The 17,588-nt window shown below is 48.7% G+C and overlaps 8 protein-coding genes across 8 annotated transcripts; 5 read left to right on the top strand and 3 right to left on the bottom strand.

The window, feature by feature from the left end:
- Positions 1–1,040: 1,040 nt before the first annotated feature.
- Positions 1,041–2,475, bottom strand: F4812DRAFT_219512 (uncharacterized protein). The gene is made up of 2 exons (XM_047930428.1): positions 2,058–2,475; positions 1,041–2,008 (listed from the first exon to the last, which is right to left on the bottom strand). The coding sequence occupies exon 2, from the start codon at positions 1,921–1,923 to the stop codon at positions 1,279–1,281; it is 645 nt and encodes a 214-aa protein (XP_047786325.1). The 5' UTR covers positions 1,924–2,008; positions 2,058–2,475; the 3' UTR covers positions 1,041–1,278.
- Positions 2,058–5,545, bottom strand: F4812DRAFT_444187 (HCP-like protein). Its single transcript, XM_047935476.1, has 4 exons — positions 5,349–5,545; positions 5,087–5,227; positions 3,074–5,020; positions 2,058–2,987 (listed from the first exon to the last, which is right to left on the bottom strand). The coding sequence occupies exons 1-4, from the start codon at positions 5,374–5,376 to the stop codon at positions 2,593–2,595; spliced, it is 2,511 nt and encodes an 836-aa protein (XP_047786324.1). The 5' UTR covers positions 5,377–5,545; the 3' UTR covers positions 2,058–2,592.
- A 180-nt stretch (positions 5,546–5,725) lies between these two features.
- F4812DRAFT_444185 (WD40 repeat-like protein) lies at positions 5,726–7,756 on the top strand. Its single transcript, XM_047935475.1, has 5 exons — positions 5,726–6,349; positions 6,420–6,519; positions 6,594–6,660; positions 6,712–7,052; positions 7,114–7,756. Exons 1-5 carry the CDS (start codon positions 6,043–6,045, stop codon positions 7,301–7,303), a joined length of 1,005 nt encoding a protein of 334 aa, XP_047786323.1. The 5' UTR covers positions 5,726–6,042; the 3' UTR covers positions 7,304–7,756.
- Positions 7,324–8,201, bottom strand: F4812DRAFT_463064 (actin-crosslinking protein; the record flags this gene model as incomplete). The annotated part of the gene is made up of 2 exons (XM_047938147.1): positions 7,324–7,756; positions 7,828–8,201. The coding sequence occupies 2 exons, from the start codon at positions 8,199–8,201 to the stop codon at positions 7,324–7,326; spliced, it is 807 nt and encodes a 268-aa protein (XP_047786322.1).
- Positions 8,202–8,753: 552 nt separating this feature from the next.
- F4812DRAFT_444181 (Clavaminate synthase-like protein) lies at positions 8,754–10,188 on the top strand. The gene is made up of 3 exons (XM_047935474.1): positions 8,754–8,904; positions 8,960–9,112; positions 9,183–10,188. The coding sequence occupies exons 1-3, from the start codon at positions 8,856–8,858 to the stop codon at positions 10,058–10,060; spliced, it is 1,080 nt and encodes a 359-aa protein (XP_047786321.1). The 5' UTR covers positions 8,754–8,855; the 3' UTR covers positions 10,061–10,188.
- An 11-nt stretch (positions 10,189–10,199) lies between these two features.
- Positions 10,200–11,551, top strand: F4812DRAFT_444177 (uncharacterized protein). Its single transcript, XM_047935473.1, has one exon. The coding sequence runs from the start codon at positions 10,599–10,601 to the stop codon at positions 11,250–11,252; it is 654 nt and encodes a 217-aa protein (XP_047786320.1). The 5' UTR covers positions 10,200–10,598; the 3' UTR covers positions 11,253–11,551.
- A 104-nt stretch (positions 11,552–11,655) lies between these two features.
- On the top strand, positions 11,656–13,328 carry F4812DRAFT_444176 (uncharacterized protein). The gene is made up of 3 exons (XM_047935472.1): positions 11,656–11,931; positions 11,982–12,140; positions 12,282–13,328. The coding sequence occupies exons 1-3, from the start codon at positions 11,712–11,714 to the stop codon at positions 12,677–12,679; spliced, it is 777 nt and encodes a 258-aa protein (XP_047786319.1). The 5' UTR covers positions 11,656–11,711; the 3' UTR covers positions 12,680–13,328.
- A 1,473-nt stretch (positions 13,329–14,801) lies between these two features.
- F4812DRAFT_219379 (MFS general substrate transporter) lies at positions 14,802–17,314 on the top strand. Its single transcript, XM_047930427.1, has 3 exons — positions 14,802–16,018; positions 16,113–16,550; positions 16,630–17,314. The coding sequence occupies exons 1-3, from the start codon at positions 15,187–15,189 to the stop codon at positions 17,193–17,195; spliced, it is 1,836 nt and encodes a 611-aa protein (XP_047786318.1). The 5' UTR covers positions 14,802–15,186; the 3' UTR covers positions 17,196–17,314.
- The last annotated feature ends 274 nt before the right edge of the window (positions 17,315–17,588 follow it).

The following is a 17,588-nucleotide window of genomic DNA, read 5'->3' as shown; positions in this document are numbered from 1 at the left end:
AGTAGTCATACTTCACCGGTAGCTTCCATACTGCTTGGAAGCTAATCATGGAAATTTGGGGTATTGTAAACGGTGTTGTCTGTCGGCTTCCAGTCCAGGATATGAGTTGGTCGAGAGACTCATGAATGAAAAAGTGGTACACGATTTTACCTCACCAAATGTACCTAAACGCCGGCGACCTCAACGGTGACCTTACGAAAATTGGTCACGAGCTTAACCAGTACCTAAAGCAACGCTCCAAGCTGCCGATCGCTGAGAGGCTGGAAAAGAAGGCTCAATAAACTATGCATGTGTGAACAATGCTAGAGCCGGCTCGAACCAAATCTGGAAAGACAGCGGAGAGCCTTTAGCTACTCTAGTCCGATCAACTCCAAACACGGTCCCTTCAGATTACGCGAATCGAGGATCTTATACATCATTCAACTGCCTACGTAAGGTGCCTTATGTATATGCATTCTGAATGGCTACAGGTACATCGACTATCTCACTGGAATATGTGCTCTCTGCAGAGAACATCACATCTTTTTGACCTTCATTGGCGGTATTCCTCCTGCAGGCCAAAACCCACAAGCGTCCTTACGCTGTTGATGACTTCAGCGGCGTGGAATAAGAGATCGGAGAAACAGGCTCCCTCCATCCAGGATGCAAGCCAACAGCTTATGGGCGTGTTGATCTATGCTTCCTCGACGTTTTCAGCCCCGCATAAAGAAAGCCCTTTACCCGAACTCGTTCCGGATATTGCATCAAGTCTTACTATATCCTAGCATGCTGTATCCCTGATAGATGAAGGAAAGAAGGGCGTATGCGTGGCAGACCATATATCACGACTATGGTTCTGAGAGAACCGTCTCCTCCCATTCCATTATGGTTATCAAGATTGATCAGAGAGCTGATGTGTTTTTATAGTAGATTTCCTGGCAGTTAGGATACTGTGAAGGGTTTACATCGAGATTAATCTGCGTACCCAAGACAAGTACGAACTGCAGAGGCAGCGTACCGAAGATGTTAGATACGAATACGGACGGCATTTTCACATAATACCCGAATAGGTCTATAAAAGTATAAGCCCTAAATACTAGATAGGTACCTCCTACCTAAGCTATAGAGAGTAGTCCATCTAAGGTTTCTTCTAGCAGAAGACAGCGTTAATGAGATAAAACTGTGGGTTTTCTATGAGAGCGCCCCATACGCACGCGCCTAATAATAAATGTCTATTGTTTTAGCTTATTAAACCTGGATAACAACATCCTAGAACACACCTCAGAGTCCAGAGTCCCTCTACGAAACCCACTGCTTCGTGACGCAGACCTCGCAGCCATCCACAAGGTTTGCCTCCGTGAACCGAAGCGTCAAAAGGCCCTCGCCATCCACGTACCAACTCCGCTTGCCGGCGCGGCGAGTCTCGGGGTCAATTACCGTTTCCGGCCGGGGACGTTCCCACCCCGCGGGGCCTCTCGCCCGCGCCTCGTAGTAGACCTGCATGGCCCGGAGGTTGGCTGCTTCGAGGCTGCGATACGTGCCCTCTATGACGAGCCTCGCGGACCCGGCCGCGGCGGCGTTTCCCCAGCTGGTTTGGCCGACGGTAGAGTGGGCGACGATGAAGACGGCATCCGTGCGCTCGTTACCATTGGGCAAGGCAGGAGGAGGGGGGCCCAGCCATTCGTCCCGCGAGCTTAGTGTGCCAAGGGCTTTTAGCATCTCTTCCGGATATATGTCTTTGAAGTGACCCGAGTAGTCAACCCATTCCATGCATTGACCTGTCCAGCCACAAGCGGGAGTATCGAGTTGTTCAGAATCGCCGGTGGCATCTCCCATTTCGATATCTTCTTCAATGGCGTCGGGCCTCGAACGTTTGTGAGGTTGATGAGGCCCGGGCGCTTCGCTTTGAGATTCTTCTAGCTCGGCACTCTTACGCTTTAACATAGTTTTTGTGACTTGTTTGATAGCTGTAGATGGCGCTAGAAAAGTGGCAAGGGACCGATTTGTTATGAAGAGGTTGTTGCTATAGCTTTTTAGGGTCAGACGTAAGAGTTTAGAGTTAAGTTAGAGGTAGGTACCTAGGCAGATTTTGTATTCTTTTTTATTTATTTATTCTTTTAAAAAAGTAGCGGTTGCATCTTTCTCATTTGTGCCTTCCATCTCGGCGTGTATAAAGACGATAATGAGGAAGGAGGCCAGAGAATCGACAATATAGGCGCTATCTATACCTAAGAGAAAAGTCTTAAGGAAAGAGACATGACATAGTCTATATTGGCTCCAGTATGACTTTACTGCCTTCCTTGTAACATAGGTACCTCCTAATACCTACTTAGGTGAGAGCTTCCTGTGCTAAACCTACCTGGTAGAGGTACCTAAAGTTAAGGGAAAGTGCATTGGGGATTTCATCTATGGTAGTCAAGAGCTGACTTGAGCTGACCTGACCCGACCCCTGAACTCGGAACGGCTTACATAAGCCTTATTATATAATACGTCGATAGGAGGTACCTGTTGACTTTGCATAAAGCAAGTCTTCATAATTGAACATACCATTCATTCGATTCATGCAATATACATCGTCAAGTGTTTACCTAAATCAAGCAGTATCCACTTGCCCTAATGACCTACAGCCCCCGCAGCCCACTGTCTAAAATCCGGGGCACCTGGCTGTGGGAAAACCCCACCCTGGTGTCCTAAACCCGGCTGCTGCTGCTGCTGTTGTACACCAGCCCCCCCTTGTTGCCCCTGTCTTGCAGCCTCGGCCTCGGCCTGCACGTGCGCCTGTTGCCTACGCGCACGGTAGTACATGAGGATGGCTATGGCCCCGACCAATCCCAGAATGATCAAACTCTCGACCACGGCGTCCACGTCTTCGAGGCCGTCGTTCAGAGGTTCCCCGTCGCTGCCGGTAATCATGCCCTCGTCAAAGGCCTCATACCCTTCCTCGTAGTAGACGTCCTCCTGGAGAAAATTGGAAATCCACTCGCTGAGTGACCAGTCCTTTCTAGGAGCTGCTTCCGCATACGTGTTATTAGTCTATATATGTGAAGTATAGAAAGGGGGAAACGGGAAACATAAAAAATCAAATAGCACTTACAAGGTTCGTCCTGAATCGAATTGATCCGTCCATGTGTAAACGTATTCCAAGCACTGCGTGCTCGGAGTTTAAGGAGGCTCAGGGTGACGGGGAGATAGGCTTCCTCATTAGCCTCAAGAGCTTGGTCGTAGTATCTCTTAGCGAGATGGAAATCCTGGGTTAGACCGACTCCGTTCTCGTGCATCCATCCAAGGTTATAGAGAGCCTGTGCGCTTTGAAAGTACTCCGATGCCCCGGTATAGCACTGGGCAGCCTTGTCGAATGCCGGCTCGGTACCGATGCCGTCAAGATAATAATCACCCATTTTGACTAGCGAATCGATGTTGGATTGTATAGCCGATCTTGTCCAGTAGATCAAGGCAAGGGCAGAATTCTGGAGGAGACTAGGCTTTGCTGGTTGGCGGTGAAGCCAAGATGGTAGGGGTAGTCGCGACTGCGACGGGTCCAGCATGAAGGCGACGTTGTTTTGTGCCTTCTCGTATCCTTGCTCCGCAGCAATAAGATAATCGAGGAATGCTAGCTCATAGTCGCCATCCTCGTAGGCTTGGTTAGCCTCTGTCCATGACGATACTAGAGGCTCCGCCCTCTCAGCGACGCTCTTATAATAGGCCATGGCCATGCCGCAAGTTTTATCCCTTCCAACCCCATGATGCATCATCTCGGCTAGATAGTATTGCGCCTCGATGTTGGCCCACCGAACAGCTGCTTCGAAGTAAGAGTTGGCAATTTTCAGATCGTCGGGAGTACCTTGATCGAGGTGGAGAGCGCCCAAGGCAACGTGGGAAAGGCTGAAGTCCTGGTCCGCAGAAGCTTTGAAGAGTTCCGTGGCCTTCGAAACATTCTTTGGAATACCAAGACCGTGGAGGTTCATAATTCCCAAGCCCCATTGGGATTGAGCGTCGCCATGTTTAATTCCACGCTCGAACCACCCCTTAGCTAGCTTGAAGTCCTGCCTGACACCCTCTCCACGCAGCCACATCCGGCCAATATAACCAGCGGCCTTACTGGCATACTTCTCGAGTTGAGGTTTAGGCTGGTCAACCGGACGCCCATCTTTGGTGCGCCAATACATCGTGGTGACTGCAGCAAAATATCGTCGAGCTAGGTCGACGTTCCTTTCTAGACCCCGCTGTCCTTCATAATAAAGCCTTCCGAGATTAAAGGACGCCTTAAAATCGCCCTTCTGAGACATCAAGTCAAGGTATTCAATAACGTCGTCAATGGCAGCGTAGGCGTGTGAACTAGGGTCTGCTTTCAAAGCGTTGATACCGGAGCTCACGACACTAGCGCCTTCGCCGTAGACGCCACCAACGTCGTCGGATAGCCGATGCGCTTCCGGCGTAAGGGCCATTCCACCAGGCGGCCCTGATCGGAACCACTCCATAGCTTTGTCCGCCACCCTCTTGTAGTACTTGCAAGCCATCTCACAACTCTTAGGTACTCCGACGCCGCTAACGTGGCGCGCCGCGAGGGTCATTTCCGACCTCGTATGGCCCGCATCGGCGGCGAAGGTATGGTATAACAAAGCCTTCGCTTGATCCCGCTCGACGGCATCTCCAAGCCCCGTAGCATACATCAACCCCACCATATACTGCGCGGAACTGTTCCCGTACGAAGCTAGTCGGTAATAGTGATCGAATGCGGTCTTGAAATTCCTCGGGTGGGAGTAATTTCCGAAGAAGTTGAACTGCGCCAGTAGGTAAATCGCATCTGTGTTGTTCTGCTCGGCCGACTGCTGTAGGAGCTTGACGCCCTCGAGGAGGGGACCGCTAATGACCGGTTGCGCATGTTCTTGCGGCGGAGCGCTTACTCGTAGGCTCGGTAAGATCTTTGGTAGATAATGGAATAATATCCCAAAAACGCTCGTCGGTTTCTTAGTCTTCCGATGCGAAGAGTGTATCTTGATCTTTCGAAATTCGGTCATCGCCTCGTGTACCAGTTCCCATCCTAACTTTTATGTTAAACTTCCTCCGACGCTCATTCCAAGATCATATATTGGGTACAACAGCTTACCACTCTGGTAAGGGGCCCAGGTATGTTGTTCTCTCTGAACGACATCGGTCTCGGCAGCCTGGGGATGGTTTTCTGTCGTCGTATCGTCGCCTAATATTTGTTGATCGGCGGCAGATGTAAAAGCGACAACCTGCAAGAGCACTGGTCGGAGCAGGGGTTAGCAGCGTATACCACAGCTTATAGCTGACTATATAGTATATATATACCTAACCTAAGAGGTATGTAGGTATTATATTGGATTTGTAAGGCGAGAGATACTTACGGAGTGCCGAGACGAGCCAACGCCTCATAATTAGAAAATTGTGCTAAGCGCAAGATTTCAAATACCGTATTAATATCATGATCTTCAAGGGGAGTTTAACAATTTTTTTTAAAGCATTGGTTGTTGTGTGGAAGGGAAAGACGTCGTATGTTAGGTAGTAAATATGTATATATGGAAGGGAAGCCGTCCGGGGGCTTGGAACTTACAAGCTGTCCAGATCGGACGGTACAAACGGTGGTACAACATTCAATGCGTTGAGAAAGCGACGTCAGCGATGAGCTTGCCTCCGATTGGCCAATGTGGTGCGCAACCCACAGTCTGTGGGGCTATACCTTGGTAAAGATCAAAAAGTTTCAATACCTATCGGGTCTTTATCTTCATAAGGCTGAGTTTAGTGTAAATACATATCAACCTTATACTTTAATGGCGTAGGAAAGTTTGTATTAGAACCTCAAAATTACTTAACCTACCTAAGAGCTACCTAACCTAATTTTTTGTTTGGGTTTCAAACTCCGAGTCGCATACAATCTCTACCTAGGTACCCAGGGGTATATAGCCGTTCTCACAAAGCTCATCAACGTCCCCTGTTTACAAGGGAAAACAAATCTGATTTGATTATAAGAAGTTCAATTAACTAACAGGTACTTAACTGAAAACTTTAAACCTCTTGGTAGAGGTAATAAAGGAAAATACCATGTATCCTCTCACTTGCGTAGACGGGTACAGAATACCCGTACGCGAGGAAGTCTACGTCCTCGACATCATCCCCCTTGCAGCCGGTCCAGCGACTATCTCCTCGGACCAGAAGCTGTCATTATTCAACCCTACAAACCTCAAGGCAGGACCCCAGCTCAACCTTGTCACGCGACACGGCAACATCACCAGCGCGAAGGCGTACGACGTAGGGAACGCTGTTGTCTGCACGGCGGGCGAGGATGGCAGTGTGTCGATGTGGGACCTGAGGAACGACCCGAGGCAGGCCGAAGTAGCAAGATTAACAGGTTCGTTTATTTGCGACAGACAACTGGGCGCACTTGTATTTTATAGACCTGATGCTGAGGATTTATATAGATAATCGAGTCTCCGTATTGTCTTTAGCATGCTCAAGTGCCGGCTACTCAATTGTGGCCGGAACTGAACTTCAAGATCATCAGGCATCTATATTAATATGGTGAGTATGCTGGTTACCTAGTAGGTGCCTAGGTAGGTACTATAAAATTAGTATGCTTATACTCGAATACTCAGGGACGTCCGTTCAAATTCCGCACCGACTCTTCACTATAAGGAAGTCCATAGCGACGACGTGACAGAGGTTTGTTTTGCGCGCTACCGATGGTATATATCCGATGCTAATATAACTTAGCTGAATTTCCATCCTAACGATCACAATATTCTTCTATCAGGATCAACCGATGGTCTCGTAAACATCTGCGACACAAGAATCGCTGATGAGGACGAAGTTATAATCCAGACTTTCAATCACGACGCCTCCATCCACCATGCGGGGTTCTTGAATGATACCGAAGTATATGCACTATCCCACGATGAGAAACTGGCTCTTTACGATGTAGCCGAAAACCACCAAAATGGGGCGGCGACGACCGATTTTGGGGATATGCGACAGGTCCTCGGCTGTCAATATATCGCTAATATCACTGCGAAATCAAACGGGGCCGGAGCAGTGATTGGCGCTGGTGCACATGAGTAAGTTGAATCTACACCCGAATTGGCCTTGTATCCCCCACTGATCCTGAGACATGTGCAGGCAGCAAGCATTCGAATTGATTCATTTAACGAAGGGTCAAGGGTGGAATTTGGACCGGGATAATAGCGTGGGTTTGCCCGGAGCCCATTCTTCGGAGATCGTTCGCAGTTTCTGCTTCTACGACGAGGCGCAGACGGTCTTCAGCGCTGGCGAGGATGGATTTATCAAAGCATGGAGACCGAATGCATAATCAAAGAGAAATTCCCATCCTCAAGAGTATTTGTCGTGCTTACTCTTGGACTTCAGGTCCAGTAGCTGTTCATAGTAGTCACCCTCCCTTCTTGCTTTCTTCAGGGTCCTAACCTCATCCTCGTTGAGTCGTCTGCCTACGGCCTCTTCAAGCTCCTTCCGGCTAATCCTTTCTTTTGCTTTCTCCTCCTTCGTTGCCTTCAATCTGGGTTTAAAGCGCGCTTGCATGCGGATTCTCAATGTAGTGTCGAAGCTGATTTCTGTCGCGTCACCACGGACCTCGGGCACCCCATTCGCCTTCGTAGGTTCCTTGATGGTTAAGAAGGTTTCGCTCTGGGACTGGATCTGGAATGTCCCCGGCGTATCGGGAGTCGGGATCACGGTCCACGTTTCGAGCGGTGATATAGCTTCGGACGTGGCGCTAAGGATGCCGTACTTGTCGCAGCTGAGGTATCTGAAGAGCAAACACATCACATTAGCAATCGAAACACGCATAAAATCAATAGGGAGAAAGAAAGCACATACTTTCCATAGCGTCCTTTGAACCTAAAGCTTTCGGTACCGTAGATTTTATTCGCAACCCAAACTTGGCGCACATTATGGGGTTCAGCGCTGGCAGGATTCGCGTCAATGATGTTTACGATAGGGTCGGTGAAGATCTTGCCATTAGCATCGCAGGCCAGACAAGTCGGAGGTGCTGTTGGAAGTACGATCATGACAGGGCCTTGGACATCTCCAACGGCATCAGCTGATACCCAACTGTCGTCGTTTTCCGCATCCTCAGCCGTCGCGGTGATAGTGGGATTGCTAGGCCCTGCATCTCCAGCTGAAGATTCCGCCTCAGTACGCTTTCTCTTCTTGGGTTTCTTATCGCCCTTGAAAGATAGTGGCTTAACCATGTTTGTATCACCTGATTCCCAATTGCTTTGCTAGAGGACGCCGGTGTTGTAGATGGAACGACAAAATCGCTCCACGGGGTGTTGGTGTTTAGGTATAGGTATAGGCATAGGTATAAGGTTATAGGTACGGTTTAATGAGAGAGCTCCGATAAGAAAAGCACTGGCGTCACTCCCGGTCATGATACGACTGAAGTACCCAAGTACCTAAGTACCTAACCTTTGGTTTACACTGGACGTCAATTTATTAAATTGGCCCGCCTAACCTGGGTTCTTTCAATTTTCCATTTTACATAATTTTCTTACAATTTCCAAATATTACATGCCTCTCCTATTGGACTTCGTATCTCTCATATTCCTTTCTTTACTTCCGATGAAATTGCAATTGCTAAACGGGATATAACCAAGGATGTAACGGGTAGCTCCTATGGTTGCGCGGAATGCGCCGGTGGTTAAGTTCTTTGATACAGATGCTTGTTAGTGAAATGCCGACGGTATCCTTAGGGCGAAGCTGCAATAAAAAATCGAAACACTTTCGATATCTTTTCAGTTAGTTTACATATTAAATACCAACATAGTCACTCAGAATCTCTTATTAATTATCCCGAAATAATTGTTTTATCAACTTACTCATTGAACCGTCTCTAACAACCAATTATGGCGACAGCACAGCCTGTTGTTGTATCGTTAGCCGATCTCAAGACCGGTAAGACTTGGACAAAATGAGATCCCTTCAGTAGTACGTGTTACTTATTATTTAGGGAACATCTCTTTCGAGACCCTACAAGAGGCCTTTGGCCCGGAGTCGCTAGGTATTCTCGTTGTTAAAGATGTCCCGGCAGAATTCCCGCAGTTGAGACATCAGCTTCTATCGTATGCCTCGTACATGGGCAACTTATCCGAGGCAGATTTCGGTACGTCGAAGATAAATAGACCGTAGGTCGTCTGTCTATGTCGCCAGGGAAGTGTCTTACACATTTATAGATAAGTTTACGAATGAAGCTGCCAAATACCTAGTAGGGTGGTCTAAAGGTAGAGAAAAGCTGAAGGACGGAGGAGCCGATGAATACAAGGGTTCCTTCTACGCCAACTGCGCATTTTACGTAGATCCGTCCTTGGAGTCCGCGAGGCCAACGAAAAAATTCCCCCTAAAAGAGTTTCCCGAATACTTGGCGCCAAACTCGTGGCCACCAAACGAGACATTACCAGGTTTCAGACCGACAATGGAACAGATGTGTAGGCTGATCATCGACACCGCCGTCTTAGTTGCGCGAGCTTGCGACAGGTTCGCCGAAAAGCAAATCCCGGGGTATCCTTCGGCCTACTTGGAGAAGGTGGTTAAGTCTTCGTCTACGACGAAAGCCAGACTCTTGCATTACTATCCGATGCCCGAGGAGCTTATGGCGAAGAGCCAAGAAGAAGACAATTGGTGTGCGGTTCACAAGGACCACGGCTGCTTGACAGGCCTGACATCGGCTATGTTCGTTGACGAACTGAAGACTAACTCGAAAGTCCCCAATCTTGACGGAAAGGTGCCAGATTTACTACCGACGTTGGAGGAATTGCCCGCATCGCCGGATCCGCAAGCCGGTCTTTGGATTAAGGACAGGAAAGGCGTGCCAGTCCAGGTCAAAATCCCTCGAGATTGTATCGCCTTTCAGACCGGCGAGGCGCTTGAAAGGATTACTCGAGGGAAGTTCAAGGCTGTGGAACACTCGGTACGGGGAGCATATGCTAAAGGTATCGCTCGAAATACCCTCGCCGTCTTCACACAGCCGAATCTCGAAGACGAGGTCGACTTAGACGAGCACATGACGTTTGGAGACTTTGCTAGAGGTATCATAGCGAAGAATACCGTCTAGATGGAAAGCAAAGCGTTTGATAGTTAGACAAAGAAGAGACCATCAAAAAACTCTCATAACTTTTAAGTTTTTACTATCATATTTACTAGTGAGACAAATTCATAATGCACTCCGGCCGTATGCCTACATCCATATCGTTTAAAGCTGCATTAGTACCAGTGATTAACTCATATATACATCACCTCACCCCCCTTACTTTACCACTTTGGTACGGACCTAACCTAAGGTAAGTATTGCATTATGTCGCAGCTAATATGCAGCAGCTACCCCGCCATACCAGAGCTATCACAACATATGGCGTCACTAAAAGTATTTTCCTATTATTCGCCATGTCTCCGGTCTTGAAGCATCATATACATCATATACGTAACTCGTAACTTTCGATCTCGTCACTTAATTGGTCTCGGAGTTTCTTCCTCTTTGTCTATTATCATAATAAACCCCATCTCCACACCCTTCTAAACAGCTCCAACCTATTTTAACTTCTTCAACATCTCGTTGATTCTTAACCACCACTACCACCACAACACGATCAACCATGGCGCTAAACCCCAAATTTGCCGGCCAGCGATTGCTCTTCGGCCAGCCGTCCTCCTCCACATCCGGCGTCCCACCGGCCGTGCACACGCTCGAGCTGTTCCTCGACTACGTCTGCCCGTTCTCGGCGAAGCAGTTCAAGACCTTCTACCACTCGGTGGTGCCGCTCGTCCGGGAGAACCCCAAGTGGGCCGGCAGCCTGCAGATCATCTTCCGGCAGCAGGTGCAGCCGTGGCACCCGTCGTCGACGCTGGTGCACGAGGCGGGCGTCGGCGTGCTGCAGCTCGCGCCCGACCGGTACTGGGACTTCAGCGACGCGCTGTTCCGGGCCCAGCTCGACTACTTCGACGAGCCCGTCGCCAACGAGGCCCGCAACGACACCTACCGCCGGCTGGCGAAGCTCGCGGCCACCGTCGGCGTCGACGAGAAGGCCTTGTACGACTTGCTGGCCGTCAAGGACAAGGTGCCGGAGGGCAGCATCGGCAACACTGGAAATAAGGTCACCAACGATCTGAAGCTGCAGATCCGGTACGGCAGACTGGTGGGCGTGCATGTCAGCCCCACCGTCATCTACGACGGCATAGTCGCAAACGATATCAGCTCGTCGTGGACCAAGGAGCAGTGGCAGGAATGGTTGACCAAGAACCTCGGTTGAAGCAGTAGTGAAAATACGACCATGGCACAATTGGAACAGACAAGCTTTTTGGTCGTACCCGGGATGAGTTTCCGAGTGGTGCAAACAGATAATATGATGACTTAGGGTTACAAATGAGGGATAATAGGGGAGTAACTGCTGTATACATTAACAAAGTATACTACCTACTACATACATCATCTTCAGTTCCGAATATATCATATCCTCTATATGACATTCAGAAGAAATCATATTTGACAACCTAATATCGGATAATTAAGAGTAAAAGGTATCTATTTCAGTTCCAGGTATTGAATTGTGAGCAGTATCTGTATACATGAGTGAGGTCACCTGGCGCCAACTGCCAAGCGCTGCTTCAACTGGCACAAATCGTGTTCCTAAAACTTAAGTGAGCATCATTTCACTTATACACACCATCAAGAATTACACGGAGAGATTTCAAATAAACTCTTCTCCATCATGCTGGTGCTCGGAGCTCTGAGAAGGGCTCAAATGGTTCCACGGAGATGCAACACCGTCAATTTTCAAAATGTAGCTCCCCGTAATCTTTCCTCCGTCAGGCAAAATTTTCGGATCTTGGGCGTGAGATGCGAGACGACCACAAGCAAAGCCGCCAAACCAACCGCCAACGCTGCGGCTAGTCCCAAACCACCACCACCACCACAGACACCCAGATACGGTCAGTCTCTATGCGTTCTGTAATGTTCTCGTATATTAATCATCACGTAGCATACCCGGAAAAGCTCTGCATCTATCACGCCGGCACGCCCCGGATAACCTTCCTAGCGTGTCTGAAGATCTCGACGCTCTTCATCTTCGTCTTCTTCGGCTTCGTCGTCACCCCGGCGTACTTTGACCGGGAAGGCTTATCACCTACCGTACTCCGCAGTACGTCCCCCGTCCCTGTTTCATATCATTACTTTCAACCCTTTCCTTTCCTTTCCTTCTTTTTTAAAAATGAAAAAAATAAAATAAAATAAAAAATAAAAACATATATACGAACGCTAGGTAACCTAACCTCAACAACAGCAATGCTCTCGGCCATCGTCCCGATGGTCTTCGTAGCGTACACGACGTCGCCCTTCGTGTCCTTCATCCACATGCGGCTGCCGCCCGTGGCGCGGCAGTCGGAGGACATGCTGCGGCGGTTCGCGCGGGCGATCCCGGCGGACGCGGAGCTCGAGGTCACGACGATGAGCTTCATCGCAAAGCCGCGCGTCAGCCGCGTGAAGGCGTCGGAGCTGCGCCCGGTGTCGCGGCGCTTCGGCATCGTCAACCTCGCCCGCGACACCGCCGCCGAGAACGCCGCTAGGCCCTGGTACCGCTTCCGCGCCGTCGGCCAGTTCAACGTCCAGTTCAACACCGCGAGCCGCGCGCCCTGGGTCTGGGAGAGCATTATGGCCACCATACAGAAGCAGCGGGCTTGATTTGCGAGTCCCGCTCTGTTAGGATTTAGAGGTACTTGTGCTTTGGTATTCCTGAGCCCTTGGGTGTCGCCGAGGTTTCGATAGGAAAGGGGGCATCAGGCTCTTTAGGTTTTCCGAAGTAATTCGTGGCGGTAGCAATCGTACACTCAAGGGGCGTACACCTCGTCGAACTTTCTAATCCTAGCCATGGCATATATACGTGTGATGTGCAACAACATTCAGTAGGACTATGCAAGACTACCTACCTAACCTTTCCAAAACGGTTTGCTGAGCTCCGAGTCAATTGGAAGTCCATATGGCACGAACTAGGTGATACAATATGTCATATAATTAGCAACGCGTTAATTGGGGTTATGAGTCATCTCACGAGATGAAGCTAAATGGTATACAAACCTCATTATTCCATAAGGAACTATAAACTACCTAGCACCTAACAACATACCTGTTATGGGAGCATGTGGCTACAAATACTGAACATACTCGTTGTTCCGGAAAAATAAACTAGAATCCTAAAGAGTGAGACCTGTAATACCTCCCACAATACTGAAACATGAGTGACTTGGTTGATATACGGCGGTCAGGAAGGGGTTATTCGCGATGATGCAGCTGATCCGCGTCTTCGCTTCGGGGTGTCAATGTCAGTAAGAGCCTATTATAGCAAAGTTACCTAATGTACTCCTTTCTTCGCCTTCTCGTGTACAGTATCTCTGGAGCGAAAATGCGGCATGAACCGATGGCTCTTCTACCGCTCCGACCCGTCGACAGGGAAAGCCTTGAGGATCTACCCCGAAGAACATTTGACAGTTCCTGCACCCATGGAGATGCCATTGGGGGTTCACACATATGTGTCGTGAATTATTCTGGTACATACCTAGGTAGGTACCTCCTATTTCCTAACAAGACATTAGGACTACAAGGTTTACACTGCACATGCGTCAGGACTGTCAGGAATGGCAGAACTCTCGAGGTACAAAGATAATACCGTATGAGGTTGCTTATAATCAGCGACGCCTTTTTAGTACATTGATTTTACTTAAAATACTGCTAAGGATTTCGAGTTATTTACTTGGTGATTGGTTATCATAAAAATTCGGTAATTGCGTTGTCTCCGGCTAAAGCCCGTCTTTTCATTTTGTATGGATTCTAGAAAATAGGGGGTTATCTCCAGGCGACGCAACAAGCATGTGAATAACTTCACTGTGCCTCTAAGGAGCTCAACATATTGGACATAAAAGTAAGTATATAATCTTGATCTAAATATAAGGTACCTAGTTACGTAAGTCATTAATGATATTTTATGTTGTACATAAATCTTAATAGGAAAGCGTTGTATATATGGAAACTCGAGTTGGTATATCTATCGAAAAGGATTCGATTAGAAGCAGCAATGTAGGACTTTAAAAGCGATAGACTCATTAAGCTTATACTTTCTAGTTTCTCAGAGGGCTCCAAGGTTGTTGGTTCCTAGGCCTGCTTTTAGGTCTCCCATGGCTCTAGCTTACCCCCAAACTCGACCGTGATTATATATGAGAAGTTACATTGTGGCATATAGTTAGCTAAGTGATTAGATCATTGATGGTTAAATAATACCCACTTAATCTATTGAGATATTGAAAACGCTTAATAATATAACACATTCTTACAATATCCCCCTCCCCCTTCCCCTTTTTTGGTATAGGATAGATGTGATGCACGAGCAGGAGACGGAAAGCAACGACAAGAGCCAGCAATGACATTTGGATTTACCAATTGGCTGTGACACCAAGAAATCACGTAACGGATAGTTTGTTAGAAGCGACCCAGCCGTTGGTAAACGATTCCAAGTCGTTGGATACCCCAATACAACATGGTTTACCGGTGGCGGACTGATGAGGTGACCGGCCTGCCGGCCAAGACGCCAAGTCCTTCTCCCAGATAACAAATTTCAATACTCAAGTAATTAATAGCACCTCTCGATTAGAAATCCTACGCCGCGCACGAAAGACTTGGGACCCAGTAATTCGTATCCCTATACCTATACCTACCGTATGCCTTCGATCCTTGTCTTCGGATACCATAGCAATTGCAGAAGCCGGAAGCAAAATATAATAATCCTACTAGTTAAATCGTAAATTGGGCGGTGTAAATTGGTTGTGATTGGCTACATCGAAAAAGGTCTCCTGATATAGTTCCGTTAGTAGTCCGCGATGGATAGGAAGGGTTTCATTCCTATTGCAAACCTTTACCCTTCTAGCCATTCACATCGCGACCTATGACGTGGGGAGCGGTACACTCCACCCTGGGGACCCTATCTCTAATGCAAGGTGAACGATAGCACGTCCGGCTGGTCTCCGATGCAAACCAAAACTCTACTGGACTCCACCGGAGCCGACGGTCGCCTTATAAAAATGCATTCCTACCTAAAGCTTCGGTATTCCTGCCGAGGGATACTAAAGGTCTTAGTTGATAATATACCAAATATTATAGTAGGACAGGAAATTCAACTTAAGACACTTTATTAATTTACTATGGATCATCACCCTTCGCGCCCCTTGCCAGATGGGGATTTCTATCGTGACCCAGGCGCAGAAACTCCGTATACGAGTCTAGGCCTGGAAACGGGTGCTTTCCCTTCCGTGGTCGCTTCGCCTGACCCTTTATTAGGATCTTCTCGCGACAGCTATTTCTCCTTGGACCGCAAGGCCCTCGAGCAGGCTCTTAGCCAGACAACGGATGGGAGTCGGAGTAGCCAGATCGAGGTCCAGCTGCAGACGCGTGACATCACTGATCACGGTCGCGATGAAGTTTTTCTCGATCCCATGCTCGAGCTCAGTGCCATCAGGAGCCGGAGCGTGGCCGGACATCGTCCCGACGAGGAGAATGGCGGTAGCGGAGGGACGCCCGCACCGGCTTTATCACAGGGTATCCCACCCGAGCTACCAAACTTGGCCGCAGAGATAGTCTTCGTACTAGTCTGTAGTGCCGGTCAATTCATCTTTGCTCTGACTTACGGCCACGCGAATATTGTGCAAACGGCGCTGCGCGATGCTCTAGGTCTACCTGCTACGCAGACGCCCTGGGTGTTAGGTTCTGCATTGCTAGCTAACGGATTGTCGGTCATCGTCGCTGGATCACTTGCCGACTTAGTAGCCCCGAGACCCCTGATGGTGGGCGCCTTCTTATGGAGTGCATTGTGGCACGCCGTGGCCGCTGGTGCCATATCTCCTCGACTAAAGATCTTGTTCTTTATCTCTCGAGCTATGCAGGGACTTTCATTGGGAGTACTCGTATCTGCGTCTATGAGTATTCTTGGTCGCATCTACAAGCCTGGTGTTCGTAAGACGCGAGTCTTTTCGTTGAGTATGTGGTTCTCTGAAATTTTACGATTTTCCCTTTTCTTCCCCTTACGACCTTGGTTTAAATACTAGACTCATCGCTAACCGTCAATTTTTAGTGGCAGCTGGAGCTCCCTTGGGATTTTGGCTAGGTTGTATCCATGGTGGCGCGTTGGCGGCGCACCTCCCGTGGCTATTTGGAAGCACGACTATATTTCTGGTACTTTGCGCTGTCGCCGCGCAGATGACATTGCCAGATCTAAGCCCTGCAAGGGATAATAACGACGTGGATGCGCCTTCGCTTCGGCAGTTTGACTATGTCGGCGCTGCGCTATCATCCGTAGGGTGCGCGCTGGTACTTTTTGGATTGACACAAGGCTCTTCTGCCAATTGGAATCCGTATACGTATTCGCTCATTATCCTGGGCCTTTTGATGTTTGTCCTGTTCGCTTTTGTTGAACGTTCCGTCAAGCGGCCTCTGGTCCCCAATGGCCTATGGAAAACCCCTGGTTTTGCTGCGCTCCTCCTCGCATATTTCCTCGGGTTTGGTGGTTTTAGTAAGTTTTTCTTTATTGTTGTATTTATCGTCTACTGGCGATTATGAGCAAAGCACGAACTAACAAGAACGCTATCAAGCTGGCGCATGGCAATTCTACGCCGTCCAATTCTGGCAGCGTTACCAAGGCGCGAGTCCGCTTACAGTAGCTCTTTACATCCTTCCAAATGGAATCGTTGGTGTGCTGGCGGCCTTCATTGTATCCAAGACGCTTCATGTCTTCCCAGGACACTGGATCTTTACGGCAAGTATGATTTGTTTCGCCTTGGGACCGGCCTTCTTCCTGCCCCAGACGCCATCCACACCGTATTGGGTGCTTTCGCTGCCAGGTGTGGCGCTCGGGACATTCGGCCCTGACATGAGCTTTGCGGCGGCGGCCATCTTCATTACATCCAGTGTCCCGAGATCATACCAGGGGTCGGCTGGGGCTTTGCTGGTAACAGTTCAAAACTTGACTGCGGCCATCATGACGTCGATTTCCGACTCAATTGGTATAAAAGTAGATCCGTTACCCTCGGGCGAAATCGGACTTGAAGGACTTAAGGCCATTTGGTGGTTTGGCCTCTCTTCTGCACTAATGGGGGCTCTGATTACAGTAACATTTGTGCGAATACCCAAGGCTGAGGAAAAGGAGCACGTACAATAAAGACCTAAGGAATATGTAAGATGGATACATGAGTTACGACAGGCGTTTGGAGAAATATAGGAAATATAGGCAGGTAGGAGAGACCTAAGGTAGGTGGGTGTATTACCTTAGATATCCGTACCTGTCCAGGGCTAATAAATGATATCCGCATTGGAGAATAATGCTGTAAAGCTATTGTCCCTAACATAAGGTGTCGAACGAGGGCCGAATATGTCTCAAAGCTCCTTGTTTGAATTCCTTAATCAGAGCTGACTCTGGGAGAAAAGAGCGCAGAAGAGGGAGAATGACGATGCACATGAAGCGTTTCAGCTGCCAAGATTCTAGACTTCCGCTGTTTCAACAACCCTCCGCCGCAGCTGAGAGACAGGTATTGTATTGTACCTCTTAGGGTAA

This window comes from Daldinia caldariorum, assembly GCF_022478825.1.
Source record: "Daldinia caldariorum strain CBS 122874 unplaced genomic scaffold F4812scaffold_22, whole genome shotgun sequence".
Taxonomy (NCBI): domain Eukaryota; kingdom Fungi; phylum Ascomycota; class Sordariomycetes; order Xylariales; family Hypoxylaceae; genus Daldinia; species Daldinia caldariorum.
The sequence above is the reverse complement of the archived record's forward strand: the minus strand, read 5'-3'. Positions and strand labels throughout refer to the sequence as shown.